At 40.9% G+C, this 21,826-nt stretch overlaps 1 protein-coding gene across 1 annotated transcript; it reads left to right on the forward strand.

Moving 5' to 3' along the window:
* Positions 1 to 1,798: 1,798 nt before the first annotated feature.
* On the forward strand, positions 1,799 to 21,490 carry LOC128357883 (rho-related GTP-binding protein RhoA-D). The gene is made up of 5 exons (XM_053318289.1): positions 1,799 to 1,890; positions 14,711 to 14,866; positions 16,777 to 16,897; positions 19,239 to 19,369; positions 19,476 to 21,490. The coding sequence occupies exons 2-5, from the start codon at positions 14,711 to 14,713 to the stop codon at positions 19,647 to 19,649; spliced, it is 582 nt and encodes a 193-aa protein (XP_053174264.1). The 5' UTR covers positions 1,799 to 1,890; the 3' UTR covers positions 19,650 to 21,490.
* Positions 21,491 to 21,826: the final 336 nt, after the last annotated feature.

Below are 21,826 nucleotides of genomic sequence, written 5' to 3' on the forward strand. Positions count from 1 at the left end.
GGAAATGGAAAAAATGTTGATGGTATTGTGTGGGCTCTGTTAACAGCTGACACGATTATGAAATAGGTTAGGTCTAATAAATAATAGTAATAAATCCTGTGAATGACAGAAAATCAAAATCATACATAAATCAGTAATTTTCTCCATGGAGGTTCTGTTTGATAATCAGAAGAGTGAGTCTGAGAGGAAAACATGTACACCGATCTGACAGGCAAAGTGAATAACATTGATTATCTCATTAAAATGGCACCTGTAAAGGGGTGGGATATATTAGGTAGCAAGTGAGCAGTTAGTTCTTTAAGGTGATGTGTTGGAAGCAAGAAAAAATCTGCAAGCATACAGATCAGAGCAACTTTGACAAGGGCTAAACTGAAAAGGCTAGAAATCTGGGTCAGAGCATCTCCAAAGGGTCAGCATGTCTTGTGGGGTCTTCCCGGTACATGCCTACCAAAAGTAATCCAAGGAAGGACAACCAATGTGCATGTGGCAAATGAAGGCAAGCCCATCTGGTCCAATACTTTATAAGAGCTACTGTAGCACAAATTGCTGGAGAAGTTACGGGCTATGATAAACAGCTGTCAGAACACCCAGTGCTTTTCAGATTGCTGCATAGCTGCAGACCGGTCAGAGTGCCCTTGCTGACCCCTGTCTACCACCAAAAGGGCCTAAAATTTACATGTGAGCATCAGAACTGCTCCATGGAGCAATGGAAGAAGGTGGCCTGGTCTGATTAATCACACTGTCTTTTGCATGATGTGGATGGCAAAGGTTGTGTGTATTGTTTACCTGGAGAAGACATGGCGGTAGGACCCACTAAAGGAGGCAAGTGTGATGTTCTGTTGGGAAAACTTGGCCCTGGCATTTATGTGGATGTTAGTTTGACATATACCACCAACCTAAACATTGTTGCAGACCAAGTACACTCCTTCATGGCAACAGTATTCCCTGATGATGTCCTCTTTCAGCAGGATAATGCACCCTACTACAATGCAAAAATTGTTTAGGAATGATTTAACGCACATGACAAAGAGTTCAAGGCATAGCCTTGCCCTCCAAATTCCCCAGATCTCAAATCGATTGACCATCTGTGGGATGTGCTGGAAAAACAACATCCATGAAGACCCCACCTCGCAACTTCCAGGACCTACAGGGTCTGCTGGTAAAGTCTTGGGTCCAGACCAGATGACACCTTCAGAGGGTGTTTTGGAGTCCATGCATCGATGGGTCAGAGCTATTTTGGTGGCAAAAGGTGGACCTACACATTATTGAGCAGGTGGTTTTAATGTTATGGCTGATCAGTGTAATGCCATGTAAAGAAAATATGGCTACAACATACACATACAATGGTATTATTCCCTATAATATTTCTAATGCTGCCTCAATCAACCATCAGCTATGTAAAGAAGCCTTATCATAGTTAGGCTACTACAAGAACTGAAAGGCTTAGTTCGGGGGAAACTGATTATTTCTATAACTGAATAAATCTCTCAAATGCTTTATGCAAAAATGGCCAGAGTCATCAATATCTTTGGATTTTGGATTAATAATCATGAATATGTCATGTTGGGCTCTGGAAAATTATACTGAACTGTTTCCAAACATTTTATAGACAAACCAATTATCTATTAATTGAGAAAATAGTAGCGATATTAATTGCTTAACAAAAATGATTGCAGCTCTATCATTCCCGTACAACTGAACACAATGTGGGGTAATGGCAAAGGTGAGTTTCCGAGGGGGGCCATGAACGCAGCATTATGGGAGGGTCTTGTGAGTATCAGTTTGGCTGCTTGTCCGCCGCACACCCTGACTTCAGCTGCTTCAAGGGAAGGGCGACAGTAGGAGGGAAACACGGAGGTCTTCAGTCCCTAAAAACACACTTTAGGAGAGGTAAGAGAACAAATAATATCTCTTTATCTTGTATGTCAATTTGGAAAACTGCCGAAGAGCTCAGTGAGCTAATAAAGCGAGTTTGAGGTTTAAGGGAAAAGTAGTCATCTCAAAACGACCACCATTCTCCAAAGACGCGTTAACGAGGTGGGCTAACGTACCCAGCAGCAGCTCGCTGAGTTGAAACCTGTTAAGTTACTTGTTTCAAAGTTGCCCTGTGGGTTGTCTGCCATGTTTCGAGGTTAGGTTGATGAGAATTGTAAAACGAAAGTATAATAAACTAAAGACACACCTGTTTGGTTCACCGTAGTCAGCTCCTGACGGGAGATATGGATCATATCAGCACTCCTGCCTCACAAACCCAGCCATGTTTCTACCCATTATACACTTTATCACGAAATTAAATCATTTGGACTACAGCTGTGAACCAGAGACAATCTGTACTTGCTGTAAAAAAGTTTGTCGCCTCTGTCTCTTTTGGGAAACCTGTTTGTCCAGTTAAAGGGAGACGTTATTATCGGATTCCTGTCTGTTTTCCCCCTTCTAAATTCTTGGAAAGCGAAATATATCTAAACAGTTTTTTTCCTTGTGAATGAGCTTTTCCTTGTGTGTCCGTGGGTAAGTCTTGTCCACCTGGTTCGTTTTTAAACAACAGTTACAACATTAGTCTCCCCCGAGGAAATTCCTTTCTCCAAGCCACCACACCCTTGTTGTGCTGCTCGGCTACTGTAGCGCAGACCCTCATATATCACAGCTGCTTGTTCCCTTGTCTTGGCATGTTCCCCCATAACACAAATCCTCTGTCGGTATTTGGCGTAAATTAAAACGAAACCTGCAAAAAAAAAGACACCAAAAAACTCTAGTATACTTTCTCTCAGCCTCCACACTGGCACACACACAGAGGATGTAGCATGGCAGACACATGTACAGTAAAAGAAAGCAAAAGAAAAAATATCCTGCATCCTCTTTTTTTTGTGTGTGTGTGTAAATGTAAATGTAAATTGTTTGTGTTTGTGTGGATACTACACAGGAAAGTATGATGTCATTGTAGCTTGAACAGCTGACTGCTGACCAAGCTGTTTGTTCAGGTAGTGGGCTGAAGTGGAAGTGATATACCCTGTGGTATACACACATACACACACAAATCAGTGGCAGTGCAGTGGAAATCCCTGTCTAGAGAGCATGTATCTAGAAGCAGAAGTCATGATGATATTGCTGTTGTCATCATATTGTCACACATTTTGTTTGTTACCATATACAGTGACGTAATCCAGAGGCAACTAGTTCGTAGTGGGCTTTATGGTGTTAAGTTACACGTAAAAAAAAATAGTTCTCACACAGATGAATGCTAAACTTTAATTAGAGAAATGATAATGTTAAATATCTCAGATCAAAACATTGACTAATTAAATGTTGTCAAAGCAAGCCATTCATAAATAAGAATCAAATTAAATATTTGTGAAATAAACCATTGTCAGTTGCAGCACAACAAAGTATGAAGAAAGAAGTCATTAATAATGTAAAAATGACGTATGTATGATGACCCACCGTGTCACTCAGCTTGTACAGTATGATGAAATCCATAACTGCAATGCAGCCTATTAGGGTTTGACATCAGGGTTTACAAAGTGTTTTATAAGGTTTTATAATGGAGGTGGATCACCTCGCCTGAAACACAGAACAGCTCCACTAACCTAATCCAGATCTTATAAAATACAGCCTTACCCTTCAGGGACAAAGACTAGAAGTCCTGTTTCACACATTCAGGTTCAGGCTGCCATCTATTAACTAAACTGATGTCAAAACAACATGCGTCAGGAATTAATTCATTAAAACAACACAACAGGGTTTCTCATGTTGACCACATTGATATTACTCTCTGATTTGTTGCATGTGAGCTTTCGTTCTCATCTCAATGTATTGAGGTCATCTCAGAAGATGCCTGAATAGCTCAGTGGGTCAGTATGAAGGCCTTCATGTAAACTGTTATGAATCAGAAACTCCATTTATGCCGTGCTAGCCAGAGGCCATTTCACCCCGGTATTGTGCCTCATTTTGCTCCTCTTGGCATTGCTTTCTACCACTGACCTACTGTGACTGTTTTATTGTTTGTGTGTTGTACGTGCCAGCTGGAGCTTTAGGGATGGCGAACGCAGGAAGTAAACATATAATAGTTCTCGATGCAGATCCCCCAACTAAATATTTAGGAAGTCCTGCATGGAGAGAAGATGACTGCTTAGTTTTTCCATCCCTCCAGAGTCGTAGTTCATATGGAGCTGTTGGTTTGTACATTGTTAAGCTATAGGTGCTTATCGGCCGAGGTGTCCCAACACGAGGCTCCACAGTATCCTGTGTCAGATTAGTCTGGGCAACTTTCCAGCCTTTTCCAAGCTGGACAATGTCACGCTGAAAACTAATTTGACAGTAATTTCTTTTTATGTGGAGCGCACAAGAAAATGCTGAATTTAAGCTCTTAACTGTTTCTAGTCATATGACGGTGTCCGACAAACATGGAAAATTGTGTGTGTGGGTCGTTGGGTGTATTACAGTCAGGCAGCGTACAGGCGATTAAATCCTCCGGGAGTGTTTCCTGTTTGGATCTCAGTGCTTCAGGAAGTCCCTAAAAGGACAATTTAGAAAGCTAAACATTTCTTGTGAGTTACATTAGCAGCAGCAGCAGCAGCAGCAGCAGTAGCAGTGCCTGAACGCCTCACATGGGTTTAGGGCACAGATGAAGTGGACGAATGAGACAACAGCAGCGGGTGGTGGTGGTGGTGGTTGCTCCGTCCTGGCTGCCTACATGTGTGTCAGGTTTGCTTTCGTTTGTGCTGTGTGTGTCAGTCGGAAAGGAGGAATGCAGCACCCTAAGGATACGGCACATTAGCTCCCTGATGGTGACATCACACTGCAACACAGAAAGAGAGAGGGAGAGAGGAGGAGTGAGCGAAGGAGGGGAGACAGTGTGAGAACAAGAGCCTGGAGGAGGGAAGGTAATAGAGAGGGGGCTAAGAAAGACACGATAACAAACATGGTACAATCAAGTCAGGTGTGTGTGTGTGTGTGTGTGTGTGTGTGTGTGTGTGTGTGTGTGTGTGTGTGACTTGGAAAGCATAAATACATTCATCATTTCAAAGCTAATCTTACAAAAGCCACTCTGTGACCCATTTATTTATTTCGTACTCATGTATTATTAATCAAATGCATCCTTACTACACTTTGTTATGCTCTAAGTTTCTTCATATCTGTTGCTTGAGCTATAATGCTCTTATGTTCCAGTTTTCCTCGCCTCTCCCCATGACCGCCATGCCTCCTTCCATCCTTCCTTCCTTCTTTCCTTCCTTCCTTCCTCCATCTGTCCGACTTTCTCGTCTGTTTGAACTGCAGGCAAGGGTCAGGGACGGATGAAGGGATAATTCCGTGTGATATTTCTCTCTTTCGTCCTCTGCTTTGAGCTGAGCTGTATGCAGTGTGATAAATTGGGCCGGGGGAGTCTCAATGGCTCTGTCCTATTTTGGGCTCCAGCTAGGTTCTCTCGACTTTAGCCTCTTCCCTGGCCTGGATCCTGAGCAGCCAGTTCTGGTCTCAAAGTTGGATTTCAACCTTGAAAATCTGAGCTTGGCTTCAACTTCTCCGTAAGAATTTCTCTAATCCTACTGCAGGCCAAAGGTTGTTTTATTTGGTAAGAGAGAGAGAGAAAATGTCAGATTGAAAGTGACATATATCTAAACATTATCAACACCAGAGAACAGTGACAAATGCCAAAATCACTATTTCATGGGTCATCAGATATCTTGTTTTGCTCATCAGTCTAAAACCCAAAGAAAATCAATTTACTATAATGTATCTCACATATAGAAGCTGCAAAAATCACTTCTGCCTTTTTTTTCTCCAAAGTGTGTGTGTGTGTGTGTGTGTGTGTGTGTGTGTGTGTGTGTGTGTGTGTGTGTGTGTGTGTGTGTGTGTGTGTGTGTGTGTGTGTGTGTGTGTGTGTGTGTGTGTGTGTGTGTGTGTGTGTGTATCCCTATATGTGTTAAGCAGTCTGAAAGGTAATTTTCTCCTGTTTTGTTTGTAGTTAACAGTAATTTTCATAATTTATAAATGATCAATCATACAAATTTACTTATTCAAATAGTTTTACCCAAACATGTTCAGTATAATGTCATAAAATGTAAAGAAAAATAATAAATATTAAATATTCTTATGGCAGAAATGTTCCAGCTTCTCAAGTTTTTTCCTTAAAACATTGTTTCAGAATTGCTACTAATGGTTGAGTAATTGTATCAGCTCCAATCTTGATAACAGTATTTATTTAATAGTATCTTTGGAGAGGAGTGTCAGTGTGGATCTGTTGTAGCAAGAACATTCATACAGCCTCTCCATCCTCAGAATAAACAAAACCCAGAAGCTGAAACACAGTTTTCAGCCAGCAGCAGCAGAGCTGTGAATGTAGCTAAAATAGATGCAAAGCAACCTTTATGTAACCCTGAGCAGCTCCACCCCCGTAATATCATTAGAGTTAAAACTGCTGACTGGAGGTTCGTCTCATGTCTGTTCATCATGCCAATTTCTGAATTTGGAATCACTTTTCTCACCTGAATAGGAGACGTGTAGAAAGGAGCGGGGTCAGACTTGAAATCAGAATACTGCATTAACAGAGCAGCCTCAGTCCTCAACGTATCAACCAGCACTGAGAGAGAAAGAGAGAGAGAGGCTGGTGGGGGTAGGGATGTGTGTGTTTAGAAGAAAAGGGTGAGGGGTGTTGAAAGTGGGTGAGACATTCCTCATAGCTTATGTCCTCCCACATTTTTACACAGTCAGACAGGGTTGTGTGTGAGCATTCAGTGATGCATTATTAATCATCATGTGGAATGCGTTTCGCTGCTTCAACCAATCAGCGTGTCGATACCTGAACTACAAAACATGCTCAGTAGTTAATATTTGTCTTCAGAGTCACACTTGTTGGGTCTTATGCATGAGTGTTTTCTTATTTTTTCTCTTATATGGGTTTTTGGACAAAGACAAAATCCTACATATGATTGAAGAAACTCTCTCAACTGCCTGAACTTTTTGGAAATGGCTCGTTTCAGCCTGATGACTGTCACCTGTTCATGAGGAGGTGCACATTTGTGAGATGTGGTCATTAGCATAATTTACGCCACTAAAATGATCACTTAAGGCTCTATGTTCTGCTCCGTTTGTGGGTGTAAAAGTGGAAAAACTGCACAATTTCAAGTCATGCTTTCAGAAATTAGAAGACAACCACAGAACACATTTTGGAGTGATGATAGGAGACTTGAAACAATTAGAAACAGAAGTAAAAAGGGAATGATTTGACTTGATGTTTAGATGCTAAAAATCATAGTCTGTAGCAGGTGATGTTACGCTGTAAGCAGCAACACAAGATGATACTAAACAGAGACTTGGTGGCAGCTGTAAACGGAATATTAATTTTACTTTCTGTATCATATTTGCATTAAAAAATTAATTAATATTACAGCAATTGTTTTCCCCAAGTGAAGATAGGCAGAGACGATCTGCTTATGACACACATGACAGGTCTGGACCACTTGCTTTGTACCTAAAACAAAATTCAAGAAAGTATGAGAAAATTGCTGAATGCCACAAATGTTCTTAAATCACATTTTAAGAATGCATCTGTTCCTACAAGCTCTTATTACATGAGGCCTATTGTTCCCACATCACTTACATTTGAACTTTAAGTGCACAGTTAGCATACATTTAACGGGGGTATCCCCAGGTCTTCTTCTCCTCAGGAAAAGGTCAACAAAGAGGACGTATATTCATTTGTGGTCAAATGCAGGTCTGCTGAGCAGCTGAACAACTTTTAATTTACCTTTTTGTAATTCTATATTTAGTTTTTCCTGTCCTTATCCAGTAACTTGTGGCAGTGACTTTTGCCAAGTTTGCTTCTTGGAAAAAATATACATTCAGCGCACACTACTACTACTACTACTACTACTACTACTACTACTACTACTACTACTACTGTCTACAATTAGCCAGTTAGCTGAGCTAGCAACGGAGTTAGCAGCAGAAAGCTCTCAGATGTAGCATCCATGTTTCTGGTAGAGGTGGTGACTTTGATTGACAGGTGACACTTGGTAAGGGGCGGGGTTTCAGCGAACTCGGTGGGAGCAGAGAAAGAGGCTGAGTTTTACACAACTTTGAAGCCTAATTTCATATATTTGTGGATTTTTTTAATCATTCAAATTTGGCAGGGTGGTTAAAACACACTTTTCTGTGGCATGTCAAACTCAGAACACATTTATTCTTACTTTACACGGACTTTAAATGAGTAAGTTTAAGGAAACTGAAACCCACTTTGTATCCGCACAGAAGCACGCCACACTCTGATAGTTTTGATTTCTTTTTGCAGACTTGCAAAGGACCATTTGTCCCCATTCACTCAAGGACATGAGTGTTTTTTTTTCTGTGTTTTTCACGTCATATTTGCACTGAGACATCCTCACCCCTGTCTGAGGTCATGTGCATCACAGAGCAGGTTTTCTCCCCTCTTGATGTTTTTCAGTTAATTTGGCCTACAAGTCTCCACCAGGGAAAGAATAAGTCTTGTGACATGTAGGTCACTTGATCCTTACAGGAAAAAAATATTTTAAAGTAAGTCTACTTTAATGTTTTACAGCTGAGCTGAGTGAGCTTGCACAGCACTAAAATGGATCCTGCATTAGCTTGTTTTTAATGTAATTAGGATTTTTCTGTTGTGTTTTTCTGTTCTGTGAAGAACAGGGTTGAGTACTGTTTGAACTGTATTGATTCCCATCATGCTTATTGATGATTAAATGTTTAGATCTATTTTTTGAAGTATTTACTTAGACTTTTATTGTTTAATTAAAATATGTAAACTCTAAGGGCCGGATTTACTAAGATCCCAAATAGAGGGTACTAAATTGCGTGCACGGTGCAATAGATTGCACATTTCGTTCGCGTGTGCTTTTGCGGGTGATCTACTAAGAATAACTGCGTAAATGAAAACAGGTGCAACAGGGTGGAGACAGCAGTATTTAAATGAGAGTTTTGCGTGTCTGAATGGAGAGTTTGGACAAGCAAAAGCTGCAAGCGCAAAATGAAATGTGATCAGGTTCTAGTGGAAGAGGTTAACAAATATATTGAGTTAGACACAGCGTCAGTAAAATTACCTTCAGGTTTGGTAAATCACAATGCGTGTGCTAAATAACATATTTGCATTTTCTCCTCCCTGTATTTTGCACACTGGGGTTGAAACGCCCCACATTACATATTCATTATGGCAAACATACTGAATGGACAGCGCGTACTATCTTGCACAGTTGCAAGACACAAACCCCAGTGCGCTGCGTTAGTAGATCAGCTTGCACATTTTTTGCAGGTGATGTCAAGTTTGCACACGTTTTTACACATGCAGACCTTTAGTAAATCAAGCCCTAAGTCTTTTTAACTAAACTACAGAATAAATACAGTAAAGTGGATGATCAACAGTCTGTACATACACTTTTCTTGTGGATGTTGTGGTATTATTCATTCCTCTCTTTAGTAATCTTTCCCTTTTATTGACAAAGTGAATGATGTGTCATGGCTCTGTATGCCTGACTTTACCTGAGGCATAAGCGCAGGCTGATGACACTCAGGCTCAAAGACCACAAGACTTCAAACAATTAACATTCTTTCGGATCAATGCCATGGACATTATTCAGTATTTGTTTATAATTAATTGAAAAAATAATAGGCAGATTAATCAATGACAATAATAATTAGATTAATCAAAAAATATCTTGACCAGCTGCTGTGATGATGTCTGTTTGACCTCTTGACCTTTTGACCTCTTGACCTCTTCATCGCTTTCAACATTTCGATAAGCCTAATATCATAAAGGCATCAGATTAGATTAGATCTAAACTTTATGGCTACCGACTATGTCGAGTCAGATCATATATTATCATTCTGGTCAGTAATGTCCCGTTACTGACAGGAAAATGTAGATATACACGTAAATGTGGATTTTTGCTTGAATTGGACGTGGACTCGTAGATGCTTACATAATATTCAATAGAAGGAGCTTCATGGCTTGTAAATACTTGTAATCAAATGGTTCACTAAGTGCTGGGTTAATGTAAATACCTTCAGTTTGCTGAACCGTGTGATTAGAAGCAGGATGATAATGCAGGAGAAAGAAGTTTCCATCTTTTTGCCCTTCGGGGGGTTTTGTGCTATTGTTACCCCCCCCCCCCCCCCCCCCCCACCACCACCACCACTTCTGAGTCCCGTGAACAAGACTGGCTAATGTGTTACTACTCCAGGAGTGACTCAGAAGCTGACTATGGATAATGAGGAAGAAAGAGGCATCTGTGCTGCCTGCACTAGGACTGAGAACTTTGTCCTCTACTACACCACAGAGGGACAAACATTATGTAAGACAGGGTTGTTTATTGTGAGACACGTGTGAACACACAGTCTCAAGCTCAGTTATATGACCTGTCTGTTCGAGGTCAGCATGTGTGCAGGTACTGTATGTCTGTGTCTCAACACTTATATGGTTTCAGTGCATTTTTGGTTTCCAGAGATTTATGCAGCTGTATTGTCATCTGATTGGCTTGATCTACAGCTCTGATAGTATGAGTGATTCAATAACATCATCTTTATCCTTGCTGACTACAACTTTTTAGCAACCTTTATGTCAATTATTCATACATTTTGTAACACTTTTTTTTTTTCTTTTACAATTATTTTTTTCCCTCAGCATTGACAGACCTACTTACTGCAAGATAAAATCCAGGGCACATTTAATAATTGATTGTTGAATATAACACAAATTAGTGTCATAATACAAAAGCAAATGGCAAAACAATGACTGCAGGGAAGGACCCATTTCATTAACTGTAAGATGATATTCTTAGGCGCATATCATCAGCTTTAAATGAGGTTAATGTATTTGTAATATAACTAATAGCTTTTAGGCATAGGACGAGTGTCCTTGGTAGTATTGACTTGATATCTCTAATTTTCATATGTTGTGTGTGTGTGTCTGCCCTCGCACACTGTAACTACTCTTTAACAGACTATTGTTAGAGAAAACAAGTAAATCCCAGAGAGAAGACAGATTGGTTGTGTAGGACTTGTACTAATAAAGCTTATTTGAACTGACCTGAGCTGAGAAACTTAAAGGGTGGGTACATTACTTTTGAGGTTTTTAGATCATTATGTCGCTCCACATTAGTGTTCCTTATGTATTCAAATCTTAAAATTTAAATTTTGGTCAAAAAATTTATATTTTAGTATGATAATGCAATTCTTTTCAATCCCTTCTAAAAAACCTTTCCCCATGTGACCTGATGTAAATTTCTGTATGATGACTTTGCGCCATATAAACCAATATAAACCCTCTAGCCTGCCTGAGCCAGTAGCCACAGAGACAGATGGTGCACTTACTGTTGCTGCTGCTCAAAGTTTAAAAAATAAACTCTGATCTCTCCTCCTGCCAGTAAACGGCTCTGGATCAGAGCAAAATCCGGAGTGACTTGCGGGTGGTATTCGTCCTGAAGCTCTGGCTCTGCTCCCGGCTCTGTTCTCCAGCACTCCAAGCACTCAGCAGCTGTCTGTCCCTCCGCTCCTTCCTGTGCATTTATTCTCACACACACACTCATCTGGACAATTTTTCAGGTTATAACTTATACTGTCAGCAAACTGTGTGTGAGTGTGTTAGGTGTGTGTGCGCACACTCTGGCTCTGACCCACTTCACAGCTTTTTTTGCTAAAGGCTAAGTGTGTGTTTTCCATGTGAAAAACCTGTAAAGGAACACAGGTGGAGTAATCTTTTTAGGGAGAGAGAAAAAAATGGCAAAATGGGCGATTTCCATTTGGGCTCATTTACTCCTCCGTCACTACCATTTATGTCCAAACAGGAAGTCACTTAAAGGAAGCGAGGAAGGCGGATGAGGACAGCAGTGACATGGGAAAATCCTGCAAACACATTCAGCACCTGGAGCTCTTTATTGTAGTCCTCTGTCGTCAGGTGAAGCTGAACTGCCAGCAGTTTTAGAAGTGAAGACTTCTAGCAGCTTCTGCTCTTTGCTGAAAGGTTTTTAGTGTAAATAAATGCTAAACTGTGAATTAAGAGAATACAAAAGCATAGTTCATGAGTCAATGATGAAAGCTTTGAAAGCTCAAAACTTATTTATTTAAAATCATTTCACTGGTCTACACCTACCAGTTCAACACAAAGCTATTATGTGTCTGGCACTTTTTTCTTACACCTAAAAGTGACAAAGTGTAACTAAGATTAAATACTAGACCATTGACTAATTATTGATTTAATGAACAGCAGGGTTTTTTTGTTCTGTTTTTTAATACTTCCTAAACGTTTTTGGTTTTCAATTGTGTTGCTTTCTTTACTTAATATTTAAAGTTTTAATAGTTAAAAAAAAAGCCCCCAGCTGACAATGATTTTCATAACTGATTAATTGATCTGTAAAATGAGCGTGGAAAAATGCTGATCGCAACTTCCCAAATCCTTAAACAACACACTCAAATGTCTTATGTCCAACCAACAGAATCCCAGTTATTCCATTTACAATCCCATAAGATAAAGAAAAACAGCAAGACAAAGATTTGGCATTTTTTGCTTGAAAAATTACTTATTTTATTGATTTGGGGAACCCCACTGGTCAAGAAGTAAACAAATAATTGTCACTGTAATGGAAACGTTTGCAACACTTTTACTTAAATGGTGATATTGTTATTAGTTGTATTTTAAATGAATATTTTAGAACCATATATAGTATGAATAACTTGTCACGGTTTAAGTGAATTGTCTTGTCACATTTTCAGGGTAGCAGAAAGCATCCAATGAGTTGTTGTCATATTTAGGGAAGAAATCCTTCAAGTCCCCGTGCCATCTTTACACTGGCACACTGTTGTCACACATTAATACAAAGGGAAGAAACCATTATACCCACTAAGCACCATATGCTGTCAGTCACTGTAGGCATCCTGCTATGAAGGCTTTTACCATCAATAAGCTGCATTATTTTATCACAGCACAAGATCTGCAAGACTAGACTTTTCTGAAGCTTTCTGGGGCTGCACTGTAGCTACCAGTAGTGCATGCGTGCGTGTGTGTCTTCCCTCTGGCAGTGACAGTATGATGTATGGAGTAGCAGCAGCCTGCTATCACAGAGAACAGGTGGCTCTCTCCAGAGACAAACTCACAACACACTGGCCTGATTTAATGTGTGTGAGAGAGAAAAGAAAACTGAACAATTGTCTTTTTATTCTGGTGGTGAAAATGGAAGCTGTTGCTACAGTGAATGAAGGTGAAGGACTGAGGCCTGCACAAGCTGAGGGAATCAATACAAGGATCATGTAGAGATTATAGCTGCAAAGATTAGACGACTAATCGATTAGTCTGTAGGACATTTCCCATTTTCAAATGTGAGAATTTGCTGCTTATAGTACATTGGATATCTTGGAAGTTTGCATGAGAAAAAAGCAAAACATTAAATGACCTCACATTATGATTGACATTTTTCACCGTTTTCTGGTGTTCAAATAGACCAAACAATTGATTAATAAAGGAAATAATCAGCAGGTCAATCAGTACTGAAAAAACACACACACACGTTTTAACATGACTGTAGTAAATATAATGTGTCCTATCCTACAGGGTTACTGAATGGCAGAATAAAAATGATTTGGTCACTGTGTGTGGAGGGACCGCCATGCTGCCTCTAACAATTTAATTGGTTTCAGTTCCTCTGAAGATTTTGTAGCGACGAAGCCTTTCATCCCACCCACGCACCATTTCAGAGGAAACAGCTGTTAATGCACGTGATAAGAGCAGCCAGGGTCTGTGAAAGCCAATGGAAAAGTTCACACTGGGCAAGTTGATCAGCCAGTGGGTATACAGTTTAAGGGGGGGGGGGGCATTTGTCTTCATTTCGAAACATTTCCGAGCAAGGAGAGGGAGTGGCGGTAGCCAGAACACAGCCAGTGAATGAGAGATAGTAATACTAGTATTAATTAATCTGTAGATCTGTGGTCACTTTTTATTTCAGATGCTCAGATTTTATCCTTTCTTAGGTCACTTTCTGCTTTTTTCCTGCAGTCATACTCCTCAGTGGCTCCATAAATAACTCTGCTGTGTTTTTCTGTTCTTCATCAGAATGGCAGAGGTTTAGGTTTTCAGGAGTAAATGCCTGCGCTGGTCCAGGTAGTCTGAGATTTGTGGAAGCTGATGCTGCTGGCAGGCAGCCAGTGTGTTGTCTCATCACCTACTGCCTTCTCTCCATTATTGTCAGCTTGTGGGAGATGGCTATTGATCCGTGTGTGTGGCCTGTATCTTTCTCTGGCTTACACACACCTTTCAGTGATACAAGCAAAGAGAATGGGAGATAATTGGGTGCAGTATAGAGGTGTCAACCAAACACAGTAAAAGCTGTAAATCACCTGGCCACAGGGATGCATAAGTGGCACGTTAAGGATCGTTTTTATTGTGATTGTGACAGAGGCTGTGCATGTGCAGCGCTGTGTGGAGCTGCAACATTCCTACGACTGGCTCTCCTCCTGTTCCCGTCCCTCCCACTGCTTTTTCAGACCAGTCTCTGAACCCTGAAGCCCAACTCTGTTTTTCACCTCACACACAGGACACGGCCCAGGAAAGGGAAGAGGGTGCGGTTCTAAAACAGACTTCGATCATCTTTTCCCTCACTCCCACTCTATTTCTGGCTTATTCTCTCACCTCGCTCCCTTCACTTTACTGATCATTTGGTCATTTTTCTATACTAATCACAGTGTGTTTTGTTTGTAGATGGCAGCCATCAGGAAGAAGCTGGTGATAGTTGGAGATGGTGCATGCGGGAAGACCTGTCTGCTCATCGTTTTCAGTAAGGACCAGTTCCCAGAGGTCTATGTTCCAACTGTGTTTGAGAACTACATCGCTGACATTGAAGTTGATGGCAAACAGGTAACATTATATTTTCCACTTCTGTTCATTTGTTTTCTGTTAAATGATCTGTGACATTGTTCAAAGAAGGCATGTTTATATGACACATTTAAACTGCTGCTGTAGTGTTGAAATTCTGACCCTGTTGGCCTAAATGGTTGAGAACCACGTGCAAGGTGAGACTGATGGGAATAAGTGTAAGCAAATCCTCAGGTCGTTTTCATTGTCATGAAGCAGCAGACCTCCAGCCAATAACAGGAAATGGATCAGCGCCAACTTCCTGTGCAGAATTGGAACCCCCCCCCAAATCACATATCATGACTAATGCCCTTTTTCCTGTTCCTGTTTCCTGTGCTGCAAACTCTGGGATCAGCCTGCTGGGGTTTTGGCTGGATAATACAAAGTTACTCTCAAGTGTTGTATAAAGATTTAAACAACTGTTCGACTTATCATTGCCCCTCCAGCTGTGGCCACAATAACTAAGAGCAGGGGGCTGAACAGAAGAGTTCAGACAGGCAGCAGGATAGTAAAATAACCTACAGATGGCACTGACTCCTGAGAGACACCTAGTGGTAAAAGTATTTAAAAGCAGCATGCAGTTTAAGAATGGACATCAAGGTTTGTCTAACTGCTCGTTGCTTAGAAGATGTGGTACCTCCAATTACACAGAACCTACTGTGAGCCTACTGTAGAATTAGATTAGCAGGATTCAGGAGAATTGGCTAAAGCTAAGAGACCACAGTCTTTTTTGCAAAGACTCTTCCAGTCAAACAAAAGCAACAATACATACTCGTGGAATGATGCTTCTATGCATCTGTGTTGAAGACATTCCTACATGTTGCAGCTAGGGGTGCACAACTAATCAAATTTTAATTGCGATCTTGATTTTGGCTTATCACGATCAAATTAATGTCATCGAGCGATATTGAAAACGTGTCCTCTGTCCATAGAGCGCTCCGCATCAAAGCATTTTTTCCACTGTAAAGAAAAAAAAATTCAGCAAAGCAAGTTTCTTGGATGCAGGCTGAAAGAGCGACGTGTGAAAAATACATCAGCAGAGGGTGAGGAGATTTTCCAGTGGATCATCATGCTTTGTTTGGAAATATTTAGATTTTAAGGCAAAGAGTGCTGGTGAGTTGTGTAGGCACCACAAAGCCACACAACTAACTTATTCAACCACCTGAAGCGATTGGTCTAATAACCATCAACACAGATCTATCAGGACACTGTGCTCTCACACGCGCTGCATTAATAGTCACACAAACACACACGTGTGCAGTCACTCTCTAGCGCGCACTCTTGCTCACTTGCTCCAGATTCTGGGAGATTGGATCTCATTTGCGGGTGTCAGGGAGCCGCTATCAATATGCTGCTATCAACTCCCCGAGAACTTCCGGGAGAGTTGGGATGTCTGAAATAAATGATTATAAAACTTATTATTACCAATTTATTTTGATGTAAAGATTTGCACAATAAAAAGCATAAGGTGCAATTTGGATGTGAAAGCAATAAATATATTTTTTGTCATTAAATCATTGAATAATTGTGATATTAGTCGGGATCTTAATATTGATCAAATCAATCGCGATTATCATTTTGGCCATAATTGTGCAGCCTTAGTTGCAGCTCAGCTGAGATCCAGCAAATATTTTTTTTCTTGGGTGTTTGTTTTATCTAGAGCAGGTCAGGCTCCCAGGGACTGGTAACAGTTTAATTAACAGCCTCAGAAGAGCCGGTGGGAGCCTTCTCCGCCTCTGGGGAGTTGCTTTACAAGCTGATCGGGGAGGAATGAATTGTTCACATTGCCTTTATCCTCTCAATCTCTGTGTGGCTCTGCCCTCTCCTCCTGCTATAAACGATGCTTGACTCCTGTGTCTTAGTTTAATAATATGACTGACTCACTTGTTGTCCTCTTTTTACTCCTATCACAGGTGGAACTAGCACTGTGGGATACAGCGGGTCAGGAAGACTATGACAGACTGAGGCCTCTCTCCTACCCTGACACTGACGTGATCCTCATGTGCTTCTCCATAGATAGCCCGGACAGTTTAGGTAAGGTTGGATACACTGTAGTGTTCCAGTGAAGTCATTTTTTCCTTGCATTAAGAAGCCAAACTATGAAACATCACAAGATGTTGATGTATTGTTGATGTCACAAAGCAGGGTTTCAGTGATCCTAGTTTCATGAGACCTGATATAAATCTGGTTCTGGACCTTTTGTAGTGATTCCATGGTGAATGGACACAACTGTTGATGTTTCTTCACAGTTTAGACAGAACTTAACATTTTCCAGCTATTTGAATTGTGCTGTTAGATGAGGCTTGTGTGGATTCAATCCACAAAAAAATAAAATGCAAAGAAAAAGCAGATGATGAAAAGTAGTGTGTCATTATATTATCCATATTGAAATAACCCTTCTGCTGCCACCCAAACACACATTACAGTTACCTGTGTGTTACCTTTCCTGCTCTGGTTAATAATAATAATAATAATAATAATAACATTAATAACAATAATAATAATTATACATTTTATTTAAAGGCGCCTTTCAAAGCACTCAAGATCACCTTACAATGCACATATAACACAACAACAGTACATCAAACAATATAAATCAGGTAATATTTAGTGCAAGGATAAAGAATAAATATGGATGTGACTACAAAGTGCATTAGTTCAATAAATAAACAAGAACGAAGATTGCATAGTCAGTGTGAGACAGAGTATGCCACTCTGAATAGATGTGTTTTCAGGTGGGATTTAAAGGTAGAGACAGAGACAGAAGTGCGAATGTCTGGTGGGAGAGAATTCCATAGGCGGGGGGCAGATCGGCTGAAGGCTCTTGACCCCATGGTGGTTAAGTTCGCAGATGGGGCGAAGAGCTGGTTGGCAGAGGAGGATCGGAGAGTTCGGGAAGGTGTGTAGATGTGAATAAGTTCAGAGAGATATGATGGTGCCAGATTGTGAAGGATCTTGAGGAGTACAATCTTAAAGTCAATGCGGGATTTGATATGGGGCCACTGAAGTTGCTGCAGGGCAGGAGTGATGTGTTCAATAGAGGGAGTTCTGGTGATGATAGAAGCGGCTGCGTTCTGGACCAGTTGGAGTTTGTAGAGAGATTTCCGTGGAAGACCAAAGAAGAGAGAGTTACAGTAGTCCAGACGAGATGTGATTAGGGTGTTTACCAGGATAGCGGTGCAGGTTGGTGAAAGTGAGGGACGGAGACGATTGATGTTACGTGGATGGAAGTATGCAGACTGAGTAACGCTATTGATGTGGGCTTTGAAATATAGTGTGCTGTCCAGGATGACACCCAGGCTCTTTACCTGAGGGGATGGAGGAACAGTGGAATTGTTGATGGACATGGAGAAAGTGTTGAGTGTTGCTAAGGTTGATCTGGTACCAATGAGGAGGGCCTCAGTTTTGGAAGTGGAATTGTATGTCAAATTTCCTGAGAATGTGACCAAGAGGCAGAAGTTAAATAATGAACAAGAGGGGGCAAAGGACAGAGCCCTGGGGGACACCACTAACGACTGGAGAGGAGCCGGATCTCAGGTTCTTGATTTGAACAAACTGTGTGCGGCCAGAGAGATATGATCTGAAACAAGCCAGAGGGATGTCAGTGATTCCAATGGAGGCTAATCTGTCCAGGAGGATGTCATGAGAAACATGTCGTGTCGTGTCGAAAGCTGCGCTCAGGTCGAGGAGAACCAGAATGGAGAGAAGTCCAGAGTCAGATGCCATCAGGAGGTCATTTGTGATTTTCACTAGGGCTGTCTCAGTGCTGTGGAGGGGACGGAAGCCAGACTGAAATTGTTCATAGAGATTGTTGTCCAGAGATTGGATAATCCACGTTTGAGGAGTTTGAGGAGTATCAGTGTCACAGTAAGCAAATTTTGGACAGTGGATCAATGCATCCTCAATAGAGAGCCTGTTGGGCTTAAACTTAGTTGTTTCCACTTCGAATAAAACTGCTGCTGTCGTGTAGTACTTGAGATTATGAAAACGTTTCCTGGAAGCAGAGGCAGAATATGTCACATGTCACGAGGATCTGAGTGTTCTCAACCCTAACCCTAACCCAAATAACCAAATCAAAGAGATGAAGAAATATGTCTTGTTTCTGCTTTTTCCCACAGTGTTCATAGGGGCAGTGCCACAGATGGTATTCCTACTATAGTGCAGCATGGCATCTCCTTCCAGAGAAAACTGTGCTGATTTTGGCTAGCATGTATCAGCCAGGGGTCAAAGACCTCTCAATGTTTATGTCTGTACAGTCACAAGGGAAAAGACGAGGGTCTCCCAGCTTTCCTTGTAAGGCAGTTACTCTGTGCGTGTGTGGGGTTTTGTTGTTATTTTTGTTTTAACTTTATTTTGAATTTTTTCAATCTTGTAGAGAACATTCCTGAGAAATGGACACCCGAAGTGAAACACTTTTGTCCCAATGTCCCAATCATTCTCGTGGGTAACAAAAAGGACCTGAGGAACGATGAACACACACGCAGGGAGCTGGCCAAGATGAAACAGGTGTGTTTGTGTCTCTGTGTACATTGTTGTTAACTGGCAACAAATCTTTCTGTTTAATGTGAACACCCACCACATAGTTTTAAGCCTCTGTACATGAAACCCGCAGGAGCCAGTGAAGTCTGAGGAGGGCAGGGACATGGCCAACCGCATCAGTGCCTTTGGCTACCTGGAGTGCTCCGCCAAGACCAAGGATGGTGTGCGGGAGGTGTTTGAGATGGCCACCAGAGCAGCGCTGCAGGTTCGCAAGCGCAAGAAGAGGGGTGGCTGCCAGCTACTGTGAATGGGCGGAGCTTGTTTTGCCAAACCACCAATCAGCACCTGAGGGAGGTGCCCCCACCCCTCCACCCCCTACAGACAGAGCAAACTTAGAGAAACCTTAAATCAATGGCTTCCGTGGACTTTGCTTACTTCACAGATGCAGATATGCCACAGGCGAATATGAGAGACTGACACACCTGTTTAAAAGCAAAACAAATCAGCCTTTTTTAAAACTCTTTCCTCTGCCACTCACATCTGTCAGGTTTTGTTTTTTTCTTTTTGCTGTTCTGTTTTTCTCCACAGGCACACCAGCCTTCCTCTTATATGTATGAATGTATGTTTGTATTTATATGTGCATATACTTTACAAATATATCCTGCGTCTGCCTTTGTGTTATGATTGTTTACGGAGAACCGTCTGTCTTGCTCTCACAGCTGTAAGGTGCAGACGGTTTAGATTTGTGTTAATAGTATGGAACCCCTGCGTATCTTGAAACTGCATGTACTACTCCGTCTTTTTTTTTGTACATCAGCTTCAGCCACAATTCTCCATCCATTTTCATACCACTATTAATTTTAAACCCTGAAAGTCCTATTTCACCAAGTGCTGAGTCAGCAGAGCTCTGTTTTCATCAGCGTTCTTCTCTAACATAAAGGACTAAATTTAGAATATGTTTACACGGCATTCATCCAGTGAAACCTGCACATACTGAAGCAGTTGCTATTATTTGTGCAGAGAGGTTTTGGACTGCACCTTGCTCTGTCTCTTCCATGGCGACAGCTTGAACTGGCACCGGAGACAGTGCTCTATTGTCACGGACACAATACTCCCAGTCACACTCACACTGGCTCTAACAGACTTGCCTCCTGTCTGAATTCTGTACTGTTTATTCACATCTACTATACAATCATGATGTGATGAGCGCACACTGTAATCTGCAGGTTTCTGGGCTCAACACATAATGGATGCACACTGTATACAGCTATATTAATATTCAGACTGATTATTATTCCAGGTCGGACATTTTTAATAAAATACCCGAACTGACAACTTGATTGGTAGTGACAAAGCAATATGCCATCTCCTCAGTTTGGCTCACCAAATCAGTAGCTCTCTTGTCTATTAGAAACTGGGGCTTTATTGGTGTGTAATGGCCCTTTATTTTACACAACAGGGACATTCCTTCAGTTTGATTGGAAAATGAGGATATGAGTGCTTAGCCGGTGAAAGTTTTCTCTTTAGAAGCCTTTAAAGATATCTGAAATGGGTCCAAATGGTGTGGTAGAGCCAACCAAATAAACAGAGTGTCTTCGGGCACACTGGAGATTTGAACAAGAAATTGTGACAGAATTTAGATGAAAGCCTAAGGGCCAACTTCATCAGTGGCAAATTGTCACAATTTAAACCACAGTAATTTTCTCAGAAATACATTTTCATCACAGTGACAAAATAATTAAACCACTTCATCTCCCTACAGGCTGCCACTGATGCAGATAAAGTAAACTTGGTTGCGACAGTATGCTTGTGTATTATAGCTAAAGCAGAGAATTGCGGTGCATATTCAACAACAGTTCTTATCATGAAAGAGCCATGAACACAGGTGTATGAAATGGTCCCAACATTGATCTTCGCACCATCATAAGCTACAACTGTTGTGATGTTTCTTTTATCCAGCATGTTCAGATCCACTGAGATCAGAACTTCACAGGGCTTGGCTAATTCCTGGACTGTGCCTCTGTCTGTAATGTCATAAAACCATAGTTCAAGAGAAAATGTTGATTGTGATGACGCTTTACAAACAGGAGTGGGGATGTGTTGAAAACATGAGACAAACATGTTAATAAAGTATTTTTGAAATACTAAGTAATCTTTACTATTTGGGTTTGCTTACATTCTACATTTTTTAGTTTTTTTGTAGCTTTTTGTTTTTGCAGTACTGTAAATGTGTTTGCATTTCAATTCATAATCTAAAATATATTGTCTAACATTTCTATCATCAAAAGAGGATAAAAGACTGTATAAGTGATGCTGTGTTTATATAAATCATATACATGTATTCCTAAAATTAGGCATTACTGACCGACATTCCCAAATCACTGGCTTACATTTGTGTTTTACAGGCAAGGATTAATTTACATGTTTCCATTTTATATTAAAATCAAAACTGGATTTTTACCCTTTAACAGAAAATCAAGTGCT

Source organism: Scomber japonicus, chromosome 4 (genome assembly GCF_027409825.1).
Source record: "Scomber japonicus isolate fScoJap1 chromosome 4, fScoJap1.pri, whole genome shotgun sequence".
Lineage (NCBI taxonomy): Eukaryota > Metazoa > Chordata > Actinopteri > Scombriformes > Scombridae > Scomber > Scomber japonicus.